The sequence below is a fragment of the Polypterus senegalus genome, chromosome 12 (genome assembly GCF_016835505.1).
Source record: "Polypterus senegalus isolate Bchr_013 chromosome 12, ASM1683550v1, whole genome shotgun sequence".
NCBI lineage: Eukaryota > Metazoa > Chordata > Cladistia > Polypteriformes > Polypteridae > Polypterus > Polypterus senegalus.
This window is the reverse complement of record NC_053165.1, coordinates 80,915,506-80,936,389: the sequence shown is the minus strand read 5'-3', so window position 1 is coordinate 80,936,389 and position 20,884 is coordinate 80,915,506. Positions and strand designations below refer to the sequence as shown.

Here is a 20,884-nt window from a genome sequence, read left to right as displayed (position 1 = left end):
GCTCAGTTGGAAGATCACATGCTTCTTTCTTCCTTTGTTTGTGCCAGTGCTCTCAACAACCTGGAACAGAACAAACATGTTGTATTATATAGTCCCTTTCACAGTGAACTCTAAGCAGGTAAAGTAATTCACTCAGGTTGTGCAAAGGGGACTAGAGAATTTGTGACGATATGCTTTCAGTTGAAATATATTTAGCTGCTAGGAAGCAACACAGGCTCCAGCTTACCAAATACCTCCCAGAAAGGTCCATTGATTTTCACATATGTTTAAAACAAATCCTGGGAAACAGAGTGGAGTCAAATCAGATAACATCAAGGGAAAGATGGTTTAGAGGTAGTACCTCATAAACAGAAATTCATAAGGATAGGCCAGCTTCACCAATAGAGAGATGCTTTAACACCAGAGAGTAGCTAATACTGTATGTGACTAGAGTAAAAAAATATTGTCTAAAGAGCAACAGTTTAGACACAGAACCCAATGCAGGTGAAGAAAGTGGCCTGAACAAAAGCAGATACCAGAGAAGACAAGATGTCCAGTAGATAACAGTGTTTACTGGAACAGATCCCAGATTCAGACTTTTAGCCAGCACGGTAACCTATACAGATAGAAGCTCTGTTGGAAGGAAACAACAACCTCTGGAGAGAGGAACTCAGAATCATTAGCTTTATTAAGATGGCTTGAATATAAGCTCCATGAGAAGCAGAAAGTGACTTTACAAAAATAAACTTCACCAGGAACAATTCATATTCTCCAGAGACAGCAGCTCCACCAGAATCCACTAGGAGCAGAAACTAACTGCTAAAGACAGCAGATGCTGTAGAAGGAGAGGGTGACCAAAAGAGACCAGCTCCTGTAGAACCGAAGAGAAAGATGAGCTCTAAACAATGTAGTTATGGAAAGAGAAGCAACTGCTGGGACATAGACTAATTAATAATAAAGCAAATCTTACACAACTGGACTATATTTAAGATGGCAGTTTTATTATCCTCATCTTCAGATAAATAGCTCAACTATGTCCAGAAATAGCATCTGTAGATACAAATTCAATGCAACAAATGTTGATCTACAGAAAGAAAAGTTCATCCACAGTACAAAACAATCTCTGGAGAATTAGCAGCATTTTATTCCTGCCAGTAGCAGAAGGGGACTTCATTAGAAATAGGCCTGACCAGGAGAAAACTGCTGAGCCCAAGAAATGTGTCTCTAACTAACCAAATTCCATCAAAAGCAGATTATTACTCCCTGAGGCAGCAGTTATTAAAGTAGTAAATGAGTAGAGGATGTTAAATAAGATGGTTCTCCAAGTAGCTGTTACATGAGTATTGGTGATATTCACTATAGCAGGCAGGTAACTTAATTCAGGAGCAGTGTATCTTTGTAAAAATACTGAATTCTAATGATGGTGCCACTTGTTTTTTTTCTTTCTTCTATTGCACAAGTAAAAGAGAAAAAACTTGAATAAGACATACAATGTATTGATATGCAGGATTCTGATTTTTTTAACACAGAAATATTATGAACAAAATGGTTATCTAATGGTCTAGGATTCATTTATGGCCATTTTAAAATGAGAAGTTTTTATCTATAAAGAAGATTTGCAGTCTCAGAGGGTCATACACAGTCCACCTTTGATCACATCAAAGGCAGCTCTATTAAGAAACTGTAATATTTTTCCTATCTTCCTAACTCTTATGTATCTTAAACTGCAACTTGCCCTTTAAGAAAATTATAGGACCATTTTCCTGACAGCAAGTACAAACTTTAATTTGGCATATCAAGGTTATTATTTTTATTTTAAGCTTCAGTAGCACACTTGAAGCTAATTATTTTATGCAACAATTCTCGCTTGGTTTCAGGCAATCATCCAATTCAGAGTGGTATGGATTGTCACCTAATATGTTCCTATACAAATATATTTGCCATACATGACAACAGCTTTCTATAGCTACTTTATGCCCTTTTCTTTAATATTTATGTCTTCATATTCCATCATGCACCCATTAATTTGCTACAGAGAGCCCAAGTATAGCTGTGCTCCATCAGGCGCATGGACAGATCTTTGGATGCTATTCTATTGCAGGTTATACAGATACAAACACCAATTCCCTCTCCAAACAGTCACCAATTCACTTTGAGTGTGGTAGAAACTGGAATTCCCGGAACAAACCCATGTGAACAATTAGAAGAACATACAAATTCTAAATATGACAGAAATGAGCAGAAATTTGAACATGGCTTTTTGGAGCTGTGATGTAGCAGTGATAAATATTTCACCATTGTGCCCCTATACATTCCAGCAATTGCTTTTCATTTGCCCCAGAATCACAGATATATTGGCATCACTTTGTGCCACACAAAGGATCAAAATTGCACCAGTACCTCAAAGAAAAAGAGGAAAATGAAAACAATACAAAGTGACAATGAGTTGATTACCACCGCTCTGGGTCTCATTCCCCATACTTTAATCTTACCTCACAATACCCAAAGCTTGTCTTTACTCCTGCTTTTAGTTGTAAGATGGGTTTTCAGTGGGAGGCCTCACCTTAACAAAAATACATGTTCTTTTGACCTTGTTGGTTTTTTACTTCTGAGCCCACTGGCTTCAGCCCACTGACTTCTCACATTCAGTGCTCAACTGCTCACACTAGCATTACCATCTTTTCTGAGCACCCCACTCAGTTCAGGTATCAAGGTCTTCCTTGGAAAGCAACCATAATCAAACCTTTATTTGTCTCCCTTTTAGTAACCCAATTACTGGCCTGATTTATCTCTCTGGCTGGTAAAAGGCAGAAAACAATCCTGGACACAAGTTCAACCCAGAACACACTCATTGCACACTTTCACACTTGCTCATACCTGGTAATTTTGGGTTTCAATTAATCTAATTTATAAGTCTATGAGATATGAGGGAAAACTAAAGAAGCCTGAGAAAAGCCCACACAGACATAGGTAAAACATACAGACTCTACACAAGCAGAGCAAAGCTAACAACTGGGCCACAATGTTGCCCATCTATCATCTCATGATATACTAATATACTGTTAATACAATAGACATTAGAAGTTGGAATTATTTTGGAAATTATTTTTTATAATGTAGTAATATGATATTAAATAGCATTTAGCCCAGTATTTCAAACATACTTGTCAACTATTTAAACTGGGTCAGGAGAAATATGGGAATGAATAAGAACAAAATAATCATAATAACTAAAACTCACTTTTGACATTTAAATATGTTAACATTTTTTTTAACTATTACTTAATCCTCTACATGATCAATATGTTAATAATAACTCATAAGTGGTTACCATGATTGTGAAAACTGGTAAATATTTAGGTTTTTGTTATTTAAACTTTGTATTAATTTTAATTTTATATAGGCTTATGCTGCTTAGGGAAACTCACCTTACCAGTTCACTAGTTCTAGTTGGGTGTTGCTCTGCTTTCTGTGTACTATATGTAATTCAAGCTTCTAGTGCTTTTACTATCCACTCTCCTTAAAACATTACTGTTCTGAAGATAAACGCAAGTAAACAGCTGTGCCAAGAACACAGTGCACACGCAGAAGGTATTGCTCAGAAGTGTGCTGGACAGGCAAAGCACCTGCCAACATAAAAAAAAAAAAATGACAGGTGCCATTGTGTGATGCCATGATAGATGAGGGACATCTGCCCCAACCCTCCCCCTCCCCAAATGGTTATGGGCTGGTATCTCACCTGGTCTCACTCCTGCTAGGACTGGCAGCGGATGGTGGGTGAAAGCCATACGCGCCGACCTCGTCTGTGGGGACAGGGCGCTGCCAAAATCGAACTTTCCCGGCTTCTTAAGAGAACCAGGCGATGACAGTCCTGGCAAGAATGATCAACAAATGGCAAACGATTTATTACATTTTTATTGACATTGGCCTGTGAGCAGTAAAGTCTTGTATTTGATAACGTGACAAGCATGTACATGTACACTGTATGTATGCACATACACACAGAACGTCAAAGGAACGGGGAAGTCAAGAGGGTTTAAACTAGAAGATACTCATACATGCAAAAAGACTATGTTGACAGCCAATGAAAACAAAAAAATAAATACATTTGTTTGCTCACCTTCACAAAAAGAAGCTTTTGACAACATCTGTATCAAATGTATTTGGAAATGTCAGAATAATTGGAACACTTTTTCATTTAAAGAGGGCAATACTGGCTAAGTGTAGCTTTTGCTACAGTGCAGATATCAAACAATAATTAAATCTATGATAAGGTCCCTATGAAAGGTCACAAAAGTGTCAAAATGAAAGTGCACTGAGCAATGGCAACATATACTTGTACCAACTAATAAAGTTCTATGTGTCTCCTATATAAGTGGATATACAGTGACAGGTGAAGCAGTATAGACAGGCTTTCATCTTTTTGGGGATCTGCTAGAGAGCCGCAGAGGAATCTCTTTAAAAAGACACTTAAAATGTTCTTTGCTTCTTAATGTTTAAACTGAGCAGTGTAAGAAGTCACAGCCTTTTTGTAACTTTACTGTAAAGATTATGGCTGAAATTACTGAACTTGCTTTTCTTTTTTTGATCTCTGCTGTCATTTACATGTATACATACAAATTGATTTATGCATCTTTTTTAGTAGAATAGGGAAGAAGCAGGTCAAAAGGTGTCTTAAACCACCAGCTCTGCACATCAGTAAAATAATTGATCACAATACAGTTTCCCTGAAATGGACTAAGAAGAAGGTGGACTCATCTCCAGTATACTGTATAACTTAAACATCAGCCTCGAGATACTTATCGGAAACTTATAGACTATGTGATCAGATAATAACATGATGCATTTAATGAGGTAAATGTCATGAGAATAATGTAACTATCAAGAAGATGAAACTGATGGTACATGATATTGAAGTGGTGAAGATGGCAATGATATTGAAGGGGGGACTTGAATGGATCAGATGTGAGGAGTATTGCAATGATCAGATCCACAAATGATTGTACTAATGGGATCAGACAAAAAGATGGTGAGATTAATAGACTCAGCTATAAAGACAATCATCTTGATTGGATCAGATTATCAGAGGAGAATTCAAGACTGACCGGATCAGATGATGAAGGAGTGAGAATGAAAAGAGAGAAATAATCTGATATTAAGATGAGGAAAAGCTGTAAAGGTAATAAAGCTGAAGGGTAAAGAAGTGGAAACGGGGAAACTGATAGAATGTCACTCTCCCACTATCCAGGGGAAAAGTTCTGTTTTATAAAAATTGCTGCAATTACACAACGGTCTAAACAGATTTCCACAATGCAAGAGTTAAACTATTGATTACAGTTGCTGAAACTCATGTGTTCAAATTATTCTGACAGCAACATATACAAATATACAAAATCTGAAACTGAAAACTAGTCTGAACAGGCACATAAGTCTCTTTTTTTGGTATGCTGTACTAGAGACAGTTTGTCAAAAATAATAAAAAAGGAAGCAAGAAATCTAAATCAAAAGGTTTCACTTTACAACATCATTGTACTGTATGAAGAACCACACCAGATGAGTACACAAAATGGTGGCACAGACAAAATTAGAAACAGAAATACATATGAGGTATGCTTGATAACCTGGTAGGACCGTTATGTTACAATGAAATTTCACTGTTATAAAAGTAGGAAATAGGGCATAGCTCTTCTTATGACCCCAGTCAAGAAATCAAAGGAAAAACAAATTTTGCAACTTATTTACATTATGCTACCAAAGATGTATTGTTTCATTAGCCTCTTCAATGCTAAAAAGCTGTGGACATTCTCCCACAAGTTTCAATGATCACACTTTGCCTCTTCTCTACTAACTATTATTATACTTATCCACACATTCATGCATCTGTTTCCTGTACCTGGATAACAAGGATAACAAAGTGCTGCATCCTATCCTAGCATTACTGGGTGCAAGGCAAAAGCCTAACCTGAATAAAGCACTTATACAAGGCCAATTTAGAGTCAGCAATCAAACTAATATTCATGGGCTTGGGAGGTGGGAAGAGACCAGAATATCTTGAGATAACCCTTACAAGAATGATGCATGTGTACAAATTCCACACAGACAACTGACTAGAAAAGAATACACGTCTTAGGAGCAATAAGACAGCAGGGTAAGCTACTGTGCTGCCCAGTAATATATTTTGGAAAATAAGAATTAAGATCTGTAGTGTTAAAGACAAGCCATAAATAAAATAAACGGGTTATGGATACTAAAAACTGACAATTGCAATTAGTCTGTGGTAGATTTTCATTGTGTACTCTTTCAGAAGTAGATGAAGTATACTGAACATTGATAGATGAGTGGGAACACCCATTTTATGTTACCTAAAAGGCAAACAGGCAACTTTTCCTTTTGGCTATCTAACTCCATTAAGTGTTTATGTTTAATCAAGTTAAGTGATGCTCATCTGCAATAACCTATACTTTGAAGATCACCTATATAATAGGGGATATTAGTTCATATAAAGGGGACTGCATTGAGTATGCCACTACTATGGTCAGTATTATCTGTACATGTAGTCACCAAAGAGGAAAACACCATGTTCTCAAACTCATTTCTTCTAACCATAATGAATTATCACTCAATCAGCAAATCCTTATTTTACATGGACCCTTTCACATACTGCTCAAAGGCACTTTATATAGGACACAGGAATACTACATAAAGCAAAACAAGTTTTATGCCTAACAAGTTATTTCATGTGTTTCATTTAAGCAATTCAGAAATATTTAAACAATGAAGTTTTTTAAAATAACCATCAACCTAATGTGTCCATGACTTCAGATCAGCCATACTACAGGTTGATATCAACCTAGAAGTTTGGTCCTGTGATTACAGAGGTTGACTTTAAAATTACAAAGTGGTAGGCTTACATCTCTCTGAGAACCAAAAGTACTTGAAGTGTATGAGTAAGCACTTCAGAAATTGTGCTACATTATAAATGTACCATATGAAGGACAGGTGTGCTCACCTTGGAAGAATTCTAAATAGCACCAATCACTGCAATCAGTCATACTAATGTATTACTTCATGGAGAGAACACTTAGGTCTATTCTGCACAATGAAGTATCTCTTTAACTATGTCTTTCAAAACTGACACAAACAGACTTCACCTCTGAAACATCCATAATAAGCAATTCTTATATTTCTTGCGAAAGCGTACTCCATGTAGTTCTGCATCAGTAGTGATAAACAACCTTTTTTTTGCCATCTATCTCTTCATTTTCTTAAATGTTTTAGTGTAATACAGGATTGCAGAGAGTCAGAGCATATCCTAGTAGCATCAGGCACAAGACAAGAACCAATTAGGGATGTGATACCAGTTACTTACTGGCATACACTCTCTCTCTCTCTCTCTCTCACACACACACACACACATTGACACCTGGTTAATTTAGAGTCACCATTTAACTCAGCACATATCTTTTGGGCAAAAGCCCCAGGAAACAAGAGTTCAACATTCATAATACAAATAAGCTGGGAGTCAAACCTGGGCCCTGGGGCTTTGAGGTAGCAGTGTTGACTACCCAATAATATGCTGCTTGTTATTCCCAATGTCATGGAATTAATTTGAAAGCAAACAGTTCAACCTGCCTGGTTTTGCTGTAGTTCCATGGCCATACCTTTGGAATGTGTGCCAAAATTAAAATAACCCACTCAGCAAAATGTAGACACTTTTTCTATTAGTACATTTTAGAACAAATCAAGATTAGTTTTCTGGGTAACTCTTAGAATTGGGTTGGGTCACACTTTGAAATTTCCAAAGTGTGAGAAATGTGACTTCAGAGTGTTAAAGAGTTTATTAATGGGAATACAAGAGGGTCCAAAGAAAATTAGTTCATTCATATTCATTTTCCATTACTGCCCTGTCCAGTTCAGTGACATGAATAGAAATAGCCTACCTTGGCAGCTTTGAAACAAGGCAGAAACTAATCCTGGATTAGATGCCAGTCTAGAACAGTTCTAATATTTTTTTTAATGTAGGTGATATTTAAAGAAAAACACAAATGATACATTAATATTTTTAACAGTTTGTTTTAGAAGCTCATCCATTTCATATTTAGAGAAATATAGCTTCAATTTCCAAAGGTGAAACAAATATTAAAAATTACGCTAGCTCAACTTGTTTAACTTTACCCCCATCAGCTTTGGAGCCATTTAATGGATGAAGTCCCTTCAATTTCAGTAACAGATAGAGAGACAGCCTTGCATAATTGGCTGATTTTCCAGGGACTGCTCTACTTGTTTAGACAAACTAATTTTTGCTCACACCAAATTGCACTGGCATATGATTTTGCTGGTGGAGCTATACAATAAAACTGAAACAAGTCATGTTAACTGAAATGCATTCATGAATTGAACTATGCACTACAGTTCATATGACTCATTTGTATAGTATGTTGAATCTTATGCATACTAGACTAAACATTACAGATCACGTTATACACTTCTGAAACCTTGTCATGGATGCTGCAGGTCAAGAGGTATTTTACACACAATCCTCCCATCCTAACCAGACAACAACAATGATCACAATAACATTGAAAGAACTTATTTTGGCGGTGCTATTCTCAATATATTAGTGATAATATGAGCATAATTTCTTGTACACTTTACAGTACTCAACAGTATTATGTCAAAATGGACTGTGAGGCAAAGGTATTTCTGACCTCAAGAATATACACTGGGTAGGTGTACATAATTTGGGCAAGGCCTTGTATTATTTGGACCACAATTAGAAATGGTTAAAGTGCCACTCCAGAGTTCCACAAACTACACATACACTAATTATGTTGAATAGTTTGTGAGTTTTTGTAGGTTCTCCCTTTTTGAGTAAAATCCAAGTTTTTCTTCATTTGCACATAGTGGAGATCAGCCAGCAAACACTGGATGCTCTGGCCAGTATGATTTAGATAAACAGATATATGATACCCTCACTTTGTCTTCATCTGCTCCCTACCAGTGTGGCCTCTTTTAGGAAGTGTAGCATCCATCAATACATAGATTCTGTGAACTTTTTTTTTTCTATGTAGCAACAGTCACAAAGAAGTACTATGCCATAGGGTTGATTTAAAATTACTTCAGCTATGCTGATACCACTCAAACACACACTTGGAAATAGACATAAGCACTCTCTCCTTACTGCCAGGTGGGTCTGAAAAAATTATGAAGCAAACTGTGTGACTGTGTTAGGTCTATCCTGAGTTTTGAGTTATCAACTCCAATGGCATCTGTTAGTCACTGCCGTTAATAGACCCGTTTTACTTAATGAGGTAGCAAGGGAAGATATGCACACATTTATTTGTTGTTACACATAAAAAAATGATACAGCATATTTATGGAGAACGGCTGAGCTGAGAGCTCTCTCCCCCCACAGGGCAAGAACCTTTTCACAACCAATGATATCTGACAATAAGCTAGAGGTAGAAAAGACCGCCTATAGGATTTATGTAATTTTGCCTTAGTGAACACTGCATTTGCTGGCTTTAAGCATATACAGTTGCAAGTACACCATTTAATAGAGTATCTTAATATAATGAATAATCTCCCAAGGCAGTATGCAGATACAGTACAATTCTAAAAATGAAATTCATGTACACATTTAACAACTTGTTCAGGGTCATACAACAGAGCCATGTAAGTTGGCGCAACTCAAAGTGTTGGTCTGTAAACCAGCACCAGTCTGTGCACCACTGACTGCCAATCTGTGCCAAATTGCCTGAAATAAAATAGCACCATTAAAAAAAGAGCAACAAGATAATAACAATAATAAAGACAAAATACATTACACTTCTCATGCTATACTTATTCTTCATCCTTTCCAAAGAGGAGTAATTAGTAATTACAGTGGAACCTCAGTTCACAAACATTTCGGAACACGTACAAATCGGTTTACGACCAAAAACTTCGCCAAACTTTTGCGTCTGTTCACGACCACAGACTCGGTATACGAACAAGCCAGTTTCACTTTCGGTTTGTGCGCACCGATGATTTCCGCACGTGTTCAGTCTCTCCCTGTGGAGGGAGAGAGAGAAAGAGAGAGAGACAGACACGCACGCGCGCGCGAGAGACACACACACACACACACACACACACACACACACACACACACACACACGCACGAAAGACACACAAACACACGCAAGTGCGAAACACACACAAGTGCGAGACACACGCACTCGCACGAGAAAGAGAGAGTGACGGCCGGACGCATAAGGCTTGTTTTTAAAGAGACAGATCTGAGCATTGCTTTAACCTCGTATTTTATGAAGACTTTCTTCTATTGGATTTTAACCTCCACTTCTGTTTACAGTGATCGGTTTGTAGCGTGCATTGTTGTTCAAGGTTTTCTCAGTGTTATTCAATGTTTTTACATTTAGTTTACTATTACACTGTGCATTCTATGGTATAATTAACTATATTTGTGCTTAAAAATCTTTAAAAAATATATATTTACATACAGTTCATACGGTCTGGAACGGATTCATTGTATTTACATACAATCCTATGGGGGAAATTACTTCGGTTCACGACCAAATCGGTTTACGACCAGAGTTTTGGAACAAATTATGGTTGTGAACCGAGGTTCCACTGTATTAAGTTTCAATATTGTCACACAACCTGTAACAAATACTGCTATAGTTTTTATTACTAACATTTCAATAATGAATGAGGACATTGTTTCTATTTTCTTAATTCACTGAACAACTGTCTATTCTTGCTTGCAGATGAAATGGCCTAACTGCGCAGAAACCATTATCATTAAAATATTATAGGATAATTTATTATGATAACTGTTTAGTTGTTTAGGAGTCACAGTCATTTTTATTTATTTTAAATTATTTAGCCATTCTTAAGAATATGGTATTAGAAAGACCAGTGATGTTGGCAGTGACATAATTAGGGCATCATTTGAATCTCTGAGTGTTTATTCTTTGGCACATTTCTAAATTTACAGGTGACAACACTACTGCTCTTTCTACTACAGCTACTAGTATTACTAGACTTTGGACATAAGCAACAAATCAGACAATCATTCTGAGCTGCTTGATTTTCCTCAAATTACTTCTACTTTGTCTCTATACACAAACTTAATTATAAGTCCTTTTGGACTTATATTTATCCTTAATATGCAGTTCATAAAGCAAGATCCAATACACATTATCAAAGGTATGTTTCTTCAGCTGTGCCTGATGCGGCTATACTTAAATGTGTACAGAGTGGGATATCAAGTGAATCCACGGAAATCACCTGTCTATTCCCTTCATACCCAGACATCACTTGCCCAGATTACATTCCTTTACCCTGGACTGAATCCTCCCATTTCTACGCTCTCTCACACCCACTAAAGCAGCTGTATAAAAGATCTCATCCTCACTCTCAAGTCATCACCAGACTACATGGAAAATACTCTCCATTATTCTTAATGCAGCAAACATTAACACTGCTGTGCTTCTGCACTTATTGACTTTAATAGCTCTTTTAACAGGTGCATTATATATACCTCTCATAAACCGGATATCAAGCAAATTAATAACCTTGATGAGAATAAAAATGTAGATTTACAAATGCAAAGAAAAATTCAGGACAGCTTCATGAAATTATGATTCCCATATATTCAATCTTCTTTTGTTGCCATGGATTATAGAGGAATTCAGTAACCACAACATGTTATATATGTAATATACACTTTTTATTGATATATATTGACTTATGAGGCAATGAAACCCTTGAAATCCAAGATTCATTTACAAACAAATATAAAGAAATGACTTTGAAGCTTAAGGGTTCCTTTGAAATAAAACACGTTCATTTAAATCAGTAACAGATTTGAAACTTTGAATTGCTAATGCTAATAAACCAGGAAAAATTGGTAAGAACCTTGTAAAAGGCTACCCTGAAGACATCTAAAGGAAATGTTAGTGGCAAAGAAGGTGGCTCCGCTTGATAAATTTAAGATATGGCTTATAAAACGTAAGGTCAGCCCATACTAGAATTAGAATAATACATTTCTTTGTGGGCAGATAAATGTGTAAATGTTGCAAAAATTGAGAATGTGATGGTATATGTTGACTTTAAAGACAATGATGATTTGAGGCAGAGTTCTTTTACTGTCCTTTTTTAACAACAAAATAACTTGTTTTTTAGAACTTTCATTGACTGCACTGCCAAAAAAGTGGTCTGGATTTCAAATTCTTTGTAGATGTATGTTCGAATGGAGCTGGGTGACATTTTTGAATTGTTACCCAGATTATGGTGCTTGCATCCAGTCTGTAACAGAACAAATTCTTTCTTAACTAGGAAAGTCTTGCAACAAAAATCTCACTACAAGTAGTATGTTCTACAATGTCACAAGAAATGTAAACCATATAAAGAAGAATGAGTAAAATTCAGGATGTTTCACTACATTATATTACGTTATAAGAGCTGAGCATTAACAGCTCGTTGCATGCCAATGAATGTTGGTTAGTAATAGGGAACATTAGGTCAAGAATAGTTAGTTACTGTATAGTATGAGCTTAGCCAGTTTTTGAAGGCAAAAATCAAACTTTTTCCACAATTTTCACAAATATGGACTTAATAGCCTGTTTGGAGTATTTTGCTGTTATCTTTTTCATTTTCAGCAAACTGAACATCCTCATGAAGGGAAGGATGGATTCTTGCTTTATTATGGCAGATACTGCAAGATCAACTGACAAAAAATGAAAACTGGAAGCTAGGAAAACTTGAATGTCAAGACAAAATTATTACATGTTTTGGAAATTAGCAACAGTCATCTCTGAAAAAGGTGAAGGGATTAATATAAATCTGTATGAAGTGTTTTCACTGAATATTTGAATTTGTCAAAACATTTTGAGTTTTATTTACTGGGACAAGAAGATGCATGGAAAGGAATTGGATGGAGCTGAAATTCATTAATCCCACTTAAAGATGAGTTAACTCTCACTATGGAGGGTAAACTATAGGAACTGGCTGATGAAGGAGGACGAGGACAGTTTTTGACACTTGTTTCCTTTTTGATAAAAGTGAAAGCAGACATAGTGCTATAGATTACAAGGATTTCTCTGTAAACAGTTCTCCCATTTTAGTCAACGTTTGTGTGTAAAACTGGCTTGTCAAGCATGATTGTTATCAAGTACAGAGACATTATGAGTATTCATCTTCCTCAGGGCCACCGTCTCAAATTGAACCATAATTGTATATTTTAGCAAATCAGATACAAACTTATCTTTTACATTAGTAAAAGTTTATTCAGTGTAATTACTCAATGTACTATTAAATGTGCTTCTCTTTTCTATCTTTACTAAATGTTTCACAGAGGTTTTCATGGAGTACACCATCACAAGGCACTTTATATATCGGATATTGTATGATTGTTTCTGTTTACTGTTGAAACCCTATATGTTTGCACAACTTGTCTTAATTCATCAGTGATCAAGATTTAAATCAATATGATTTTATATATTTTATAGTGAAGGTCATTCTAAGGCACTTAATAATAGCTACATATTTTTTCTTTATATCTTCAACTGAAGACATGTCTCAAGTCACTGACAAGGATTAAGCCATGTTTTGATGTTAGATTACACAGTAAACAATATTCCTAGGCACTAAGATGGCACAAAGCATCTTGGGAATGCATAGACTATCTGCTGTACTCACCAGATATCTGCTGTTATACTGAACCAATCAACCATCAATCAGCATTGTCTTTTTAAGTTCTAGTCTTGCGTCTAGTATTAGGACTTAATTTAGCACTGCATGCCTTGAGCTTTACTTTGAATTTTTTTTCTGTTACTTGTTAAACTTTGTACTTTGCAGTCACTGAAATTTTATATATAATGGCCTATTTTTGTAAGTCCCCTTGGATAAATAAAGAAGAGTATTAAATATGAAAAAAATTATATGAATCGTGCCATTAGAACTGATTTGTTTGAACATGTCAATAAATTAGTGTCTCTGAATGTCTTATTTAGTGTTATGTAGTACTTTATATTGTGAACATCATCCTAGGCCTTTTACAGGCAGAATGTATTCCATATTTCTAAGTTTGACACAAAGCATGTAGAGTGACTCACACAAAATTACCTGGTGCTTTACAGTCCAACACTTTATTCACTAGGAAGCCACACTACATGCCACTGTTGAAAACTGAGGGCTAGCTTTTGAAAGTTTAGTAGTCACATGGGAAGTCAGCGCTTACCAACAATGTAGAACGAATCTGTGGTGATCTAAAGAAGCTGCTTTGAGCCCTGGTTATGTAGAAAGCTAATTTAAACTTACACCAATATTTAAGTAAATTTGTACCAGTCTTCACCATGAAAGTTACTGTATAATTAATTCTCTTCTGTAGTGAAAATAATTTTAAGTGTTACTACCAGTACAATATATTTGTTTCCACATTTTAAAAACTGGCAGGTTATGTGACTAATCCGGAGTCAAAATGGAAGAGGTCCTCGTTATTTTACAAAGCAACTTTCTAATATAAACACATCTTTAAGTTAATATGCAGGAAACTGCAATTGTTTCAATGTTTCAGTAACTTGAGCACTATCAGATTATGTTAGTTTTTCACGGCTAGGAGTAATTGTGTGATTTTATGGACTACTTTCATAGTGAACAATACCCCATGACTTTTGGCAGGTAGAGTACAATGGTAAGTGACTTGCTCAGGATAACAGAATGAGACAGTGCAGTGTTTGAACAAGTATATGTGTGGTGCGTTTGGGGAATGGGGAGCTCGCCAATACAGAGTCTACATTTTACTGTTATTTGTATAATGAACCCCTTGGCATCAGATTAGCACCCCTCTGTTTTAAAGTAGTTGTAATACCATATCTCTTATTTTAACGGATGAAGTCAAGCTAACATATGCAATAAGCTCCTAGTCATTGTTAATAGACGGATAAACATTTGCTAAACAAGTTGCCTTGTGCATTACATCTTACAGATTCTATAAAAGTAAACTTCTAAGTCTCTGCATGACACTAAAAATTTCGCATAACCTAAATGAACACCAAAGGAACAGTACTCTATTGTACTCTACTGATCTGAGTTTATTGGATGGCTGTTCATTATAAAAGGTGCTTAATAAAAATCATTTTTTGTCCAAGGTTTTAACTGCTTCCTTGAATTAGGAACCATGCTTCTAAGCATCTGCACTTAAGACCCACAATTTCCTGGATGCCTTTAACTTTTTGACCAGTGCTTTTGAACTATACATGCTGTGGATCAGAATCTTGTTAGACATTGGTATGTTGTAGCTATTGCTATACGATGCTTTTGGTGAATGAAATCACAGCACATGCTGAGCCAAACAGGGATTGCTTTGCTGCCTTGCATCCCCTTTGCTTGAACAGGCAACAATTAATTTGTAACAAAACCTGTAACTGAACAGTTATACAAATATGATTAGGAGTCATACAGCGCTGTAATGTATATAGCACAAACTATCATTTTTCTATGATAATGCCATATATTTAGGGACAATCATTCATTTCCATTTTACCAAGACTGATGCACTAATTTATTCACTGTCATTTTGCTCCTTCTCTCTTTACGCAAGCACACTATGAGACGGATTTACATAGAAACACAGTTCAAATAAAGTGTGAAATTCATTATCATATATAAATGCACATTTTTCAGGATAAATACATTTCTGGAGATAAAATACAAGCTGACTTTAAAGTATTAATATACTAAAGTTATACATATTTGCAGTCCGTACGCGTCCATCTAACACTATAACATGACCTTCATTAGCCAAATACTCTTCTCTTCCCTTTTTCTTAACATATCAGTGACACAAAATTAAATGTGCTATATAGCCAAAAAGTGATGTCTCAAATATATTTTATTTCTTTTCAGCATGGAAATTACTTTACCTAGTTTGTTCATAGCCCAATTGGCTTATTTTATAATGTATAGTGTTTGTTTAAATTGAAAATACAGCTTACTATCTATTTCAGCTCTTTCAGAGATGTTTTAAAAGTAAAACCAAACATCATTCAAGGATTTGAGTTTCTAATAATTTAGCAAACAATTTGATGCTACACCATTCACACTAAGCTTTTTGAAATTTAACTGAAATTGTCTGAAAATACTAGAAAAAGCTTATATGTTTTAATTATTGTAAGAAATATTAATTTCACAATCAATCACACTGTGGATACAGAGTGTTCCAAAAGTTAGATGAACTCAAACAATGCTTTTTGCTAAATGACAACACATATACTGTAGATATATTTATGGCTCTGTGAAAGAAAAAAATGTGAATTGTTAAATTATTTCAATACAAATTTGAAAACTGTACATTAAAAAAATGAAAAATGAACAAATTAATATAACAAAAACGATTAAATACATTTAAAAAGAAACAAATTAGACAATTATACTAAATAACTAAAATATTGAAATAGTAAATATTTTGCAATAAAAAACAAAAAAATGTAAGCTATGAACATGAAAAATAAATAAAATATTCAGAATTTACAAAGAAGCTATTAACAAATTCTTATTTATACAGTAATAAACAAAATTCATGTACAGTATTTGATATGTCACAGAATATCACAGAAAAACATAACCTGTTTTAAAATGCATTTAATAAAAACATAAAAAAATATTTTATAAAAGATCTGAGGAGCGATAACCCACCAAACATATACCAATTAGGTGACAATTCTTAATAGAAATAGCAATTGTTGGCTATTTGTGAGGAAAAGACTACAATATACCTGTCTTCTCTTCATTTTTATTAAGTGACAATTTTTTAATAAGACTTTATAAATAAATTGTAACATAATTAGATTATTTTCACTGATTATTTTAAAAGTGGCCCTCATACTTTATCTATAAATTTAAAAATATACAAAAAACAAAAAATGTAACTCTTTCAGTGAATCTAACGACGGTGAAGCCTGTCTAAGATGAGTGATTGCGCAGGCCATTTGGATGACATGTTCAACAAAGGTTTTGATGACAAGACCAACATGGCCATACCCTTAGCTCTCAGCAGACTTCATTCTCTGAGTTGAATTGTAGTAAATATCACAAATGTGCAGAGATACAGTTTGGGAACCCTTCATACAATTTGAATTGAGAAATCAGGGCCACTAACAGAATTTCTTTAAACAAAATATGTGATGGTGTAAATTAGCCTGCTAAGTTATACAAAGCCTGTCCCTACTTGATATTGATGCGGTGGCATTTCTATTCTCCTTTCCTAACACTTAGCTGCTCTACATCTCCCGCTAACATACTACAGTATACAGACATAGACCTATTTCTGAGTGATATAATAAATATTTCACATTTTAATAGGGAAAAAACCCTACAGCATGTGAATTAAGATCTGGGATTGTCTGGGGACATTTCCCCAGAGTCATTAAGGGTGTGCAGAAACAAGAATCTCTGGGGCTGCAACAATGGCTAAATGCAGGCCACCCTGCTGACGTGAACATAACAGGTTTAGTTCTGCCATGATTAAGCAGATTTGAAAATAAATTGAGAGAATATAAGAAAATATACATCACTTTAAGGTAATAACAAAAATGGAATGCTTCATAAGCAAGGTAAAATAAACTAACTTTGCATTGTCTATAAAAACATAGACAAAAATAAAACAAAACAAAAACAATAACTGTTCAGCAATTGTTATGAATTACATGGCTAGCTAGAGTGGGAAGATATTTTTGACTTAAATTACCAGAAAGCTAACATCTTTATTGTATGAAATTAAAGACTCAAAATTTTACTCAGTTTTTATAGGGAGTAAATGTACATCACTATACATTTAAAGCTAAAATAAAAAAAAAATATTTTAAGTAACAGATATTTTCTAGTAAAAATGAACATTTTAATGGAATTAGATATTAGATAACATTTAAAAGATTAGAAAATTGATCTATAAAGGTTAAACTAAAAACACTATTAAGGCTATTAACCAAAAAGAACATGTACAATTAAATGTTTTCAAAAACTAATTGTCTAGTTTACATACAATCCATACAAAATATTAACAAATTCAATAAATTTGCTATAAACAAAAAAATAAGAAATAAATTGTATATAAAATAATAGAAATAATGGTTCACTAAGAAGAACTAAATAAAAACTAAATAATTAATAAACAAATAAATGAAATAATCAAAAATATAATTTCTCAGTTACACTGTGTTCTCAACAAAAGAAGCCAATAGAACAAATAAACCTTTAAAATCAAAAGTTCAGAAAGACATATGAGCTATTTTCTTTGAAAAAGAAAACACACATTTTCAAATATAAAAATTAACCCAATTGTTATTCTCTAAACAAGAGAACTGTAATTTTAATGACTAAGCATCTTTAAAAAGCAATAATGGAAAATCTTAAATAAAAATAAATTTTAAAATGCTGAAACGTTTTCAGAAAATATAAAACTAATAATTACACAATGCTTCTACATTTTGGGCAAACTTCCTTTTGGAACACTCTGTGCATATCCACACATGCACACACACACACACACACACACACACACAGTCACTTGAATGAATGACAAACAGTGAGACATGCAACTAAAGCCACCCGCATGAGCTCTGAAGGCCTCCTTATCTAGAGCCTCCTAGTGTTGCCCAGAGGCCTTTGAAGGATTTAATGTTCTCTAACACAGACATTCAAAACTTTCTGAGTTACTGGCTGAATCCACTGAAAAAGGCTAACCAAGTGCTCTTCTGGAAGGCCTCAGGTTTAATTACAGAAGGTTAGGTGCTGAAGAGGACCTCAATCATAGCCTACTACACTGGTAATCAAAAATACCGAGAGGTGCAACATTGAGCATGATGATTAAAAGTGAACTGTATAGACTGAAAGCAAAGGAAAGGTGGGTACTTGCAAATTCAACCAAAAAGACAAACACATATGGTGATATGTGCATTTAATCAAAATGTAACTTGAGACATCATTTATGATATATTTAATTTTCTAACCATGATAGGGAAACTGCATGCCATCGTTTTCATGTTTAATCTTCCTCTCCTGCACATTCGCCAAATGGTGTTGCACTGCAAGTCCAAAGGGGAGAAGGGAAGTATTAACATTACGGAGCACAAAAAACTACCATCCAATAAAAGTGGGTACAGGACATGACATCTTTAACTTATTGCAAATACATAAAGTGTTTTGGAAGCCAGTAACTCAACATATTTTATGCTGCCATCCTTTTGTTGAGTTACTGGCTTCATCTACAGGTGGCTCTAAAATGATTTATCTAACCCGCAAAGCAATTGATTGGTTAATGAGATGAACTATGAAAATCACTTATCTTGGTTAATGACAAAAGAGAAAAATCTTGGGAAACTGAGTAATTGTTGGATATTTGTAAGGAAAAGACTGCACCCAGAATATACCTGTCTCCTCCACGTTTTTATTAAGTGACAATACTTGTAAGACTTTTTAAATAATTTGCAAAAATAGTATCTTTTTCACTTATTATTTTTAAAGTGGCCCTCATTCATCAGCTACAAATAAAAAAAAAATCTGAACAATAAAAAACAAAAAATGTAACTCTACCAGTAAATGTAACTATGGTGAAGCCTGTCTAACACAAGTGACCACACAGTCTGTTTGGATGACGTGTTCAACAAAGGTTTTGATGACAAGACCCATATGACTTAATTCTCTGAGATACATTAAAGTAAATATTATAAATGTGCAGAGATACAGTTTAGGAATCCTTCATACAATTTGTAAGCGGAAATCAGGGCCATTAACAGAATTTCTTTAAACAAAATATGTGATAATGTAAATTAGCCTGCTAAGTTACATAAAACACTTAGCTGCCCCGTATCTCCTGCTATCATGCTATACAGACGGGCTACAGGCACACCTCAGGATTTTCCTAGCAAAACCCGACCATATTTAGGTGAAGGGTGCAAATCACATAAGAAATCCAAGAAGTTCCAATTAATTTCAAAGGTGGTAACAATCTATACCATATATCGATAACAGAAATCCAATGTCACAGTAATTACTGACATCATGAATAATAATAATAACAATAATAATAATACTTTAAGAAACAAACGTCAATGGTTATTACTGTTAAACAGGATAATTCAACATAATGAACATTCTAAAATATTCTTAATGCAATGGTCCTAGAAAGGAAGAGTAAATGAATAGAAATATAATTTTATGAATTGTATTTCAGACCCTTGGCAATTTAGTAAAAAAATTACATTTTGCAAAATAACCTGCATAGCCTACCTCTTAATAGGTATAAAGCGCATTTCTGATGTATTTCTTTATAAAACTGTCATTTTTTCTGAGCTTGACCTTCTCAATACATGACATTAAGAAAACATCAAGTATGTCTAAGATGTGACATGCTGCCAAGGGCTGCAGGTTCATTTAAGGGATGTGGGCCTTCTGTGTGGAGCTGCCATGTTCAAATGACATACTTTTCAAATGCTATCCAAAGGTATTTCAAACAAATTTCAGACCTTGAATAGTCAAAATCGCATAAAATTACTTTACAATTCCAGTATAATTGCTTCACATATTTTTTTATGCCTACAGCACAGGTATGGTGAAAAATTTGCTCAGGATTACTGTCAATGTTTGGGGTGAGCATGCTGCATCATGTTTTATGATTCAGCCTAACTACTGTATGCATTAATACTTAAAAAAAACTATGCACATGTATCCATAGTGTATGCACTGATCAATAAAAGTACGTGTGTGCGTGAGTGTGGATGCATCTCAATTAATCTTTATGTTGTTTTTAAGTATTTTGTCTTGCATATGAAGCATCATTCCAATAAGAAATATTTCTAACAGTGACATATATTTACACAAATTGGATTGATTAAGCGACTTGCAC

At 34.7% G+C, this 20,884-nt stretch overlaps 1 protein-coding gene across 9 annotated transcripts in view; it reads right to left on the bottom strand.

Annotated features, from left to right (window-relative positions):
• The window catches only part of LOC120541180 (nuclear factor 1 X-type-like), a 255,393-nt gene that overhangs the window by 25,139 nt on the left and 209,370 nt on the right, over positions 1–20,884 (bottom strand). For 6 of the 9 annotated variants that reach the window (XM_039772574.1, XM_039772575.1, XM_039772576.1 and 3 more), the window contains exons 8-9: positions 18,990–19,064; positions 3,719–3,850 (exon numbers count right to left, since the gene is read on the bottom strand). The exons of 2 other annotated variants lie outside the window; for them this stretch is intronic. In XM_039772574.1, coding sequence (XP_039628508.1) covers positions 3,719–3,850; positions 18,990–19,064 — 207 coding nt within the window. The remainder of the gene's footprint in view (positions 1–3,718; positions 3,851–18,989; positions 19,065–20,884) is intronic. One more of the 9 variants, XM_039772578.1, reaches the window with a different exon arrangement.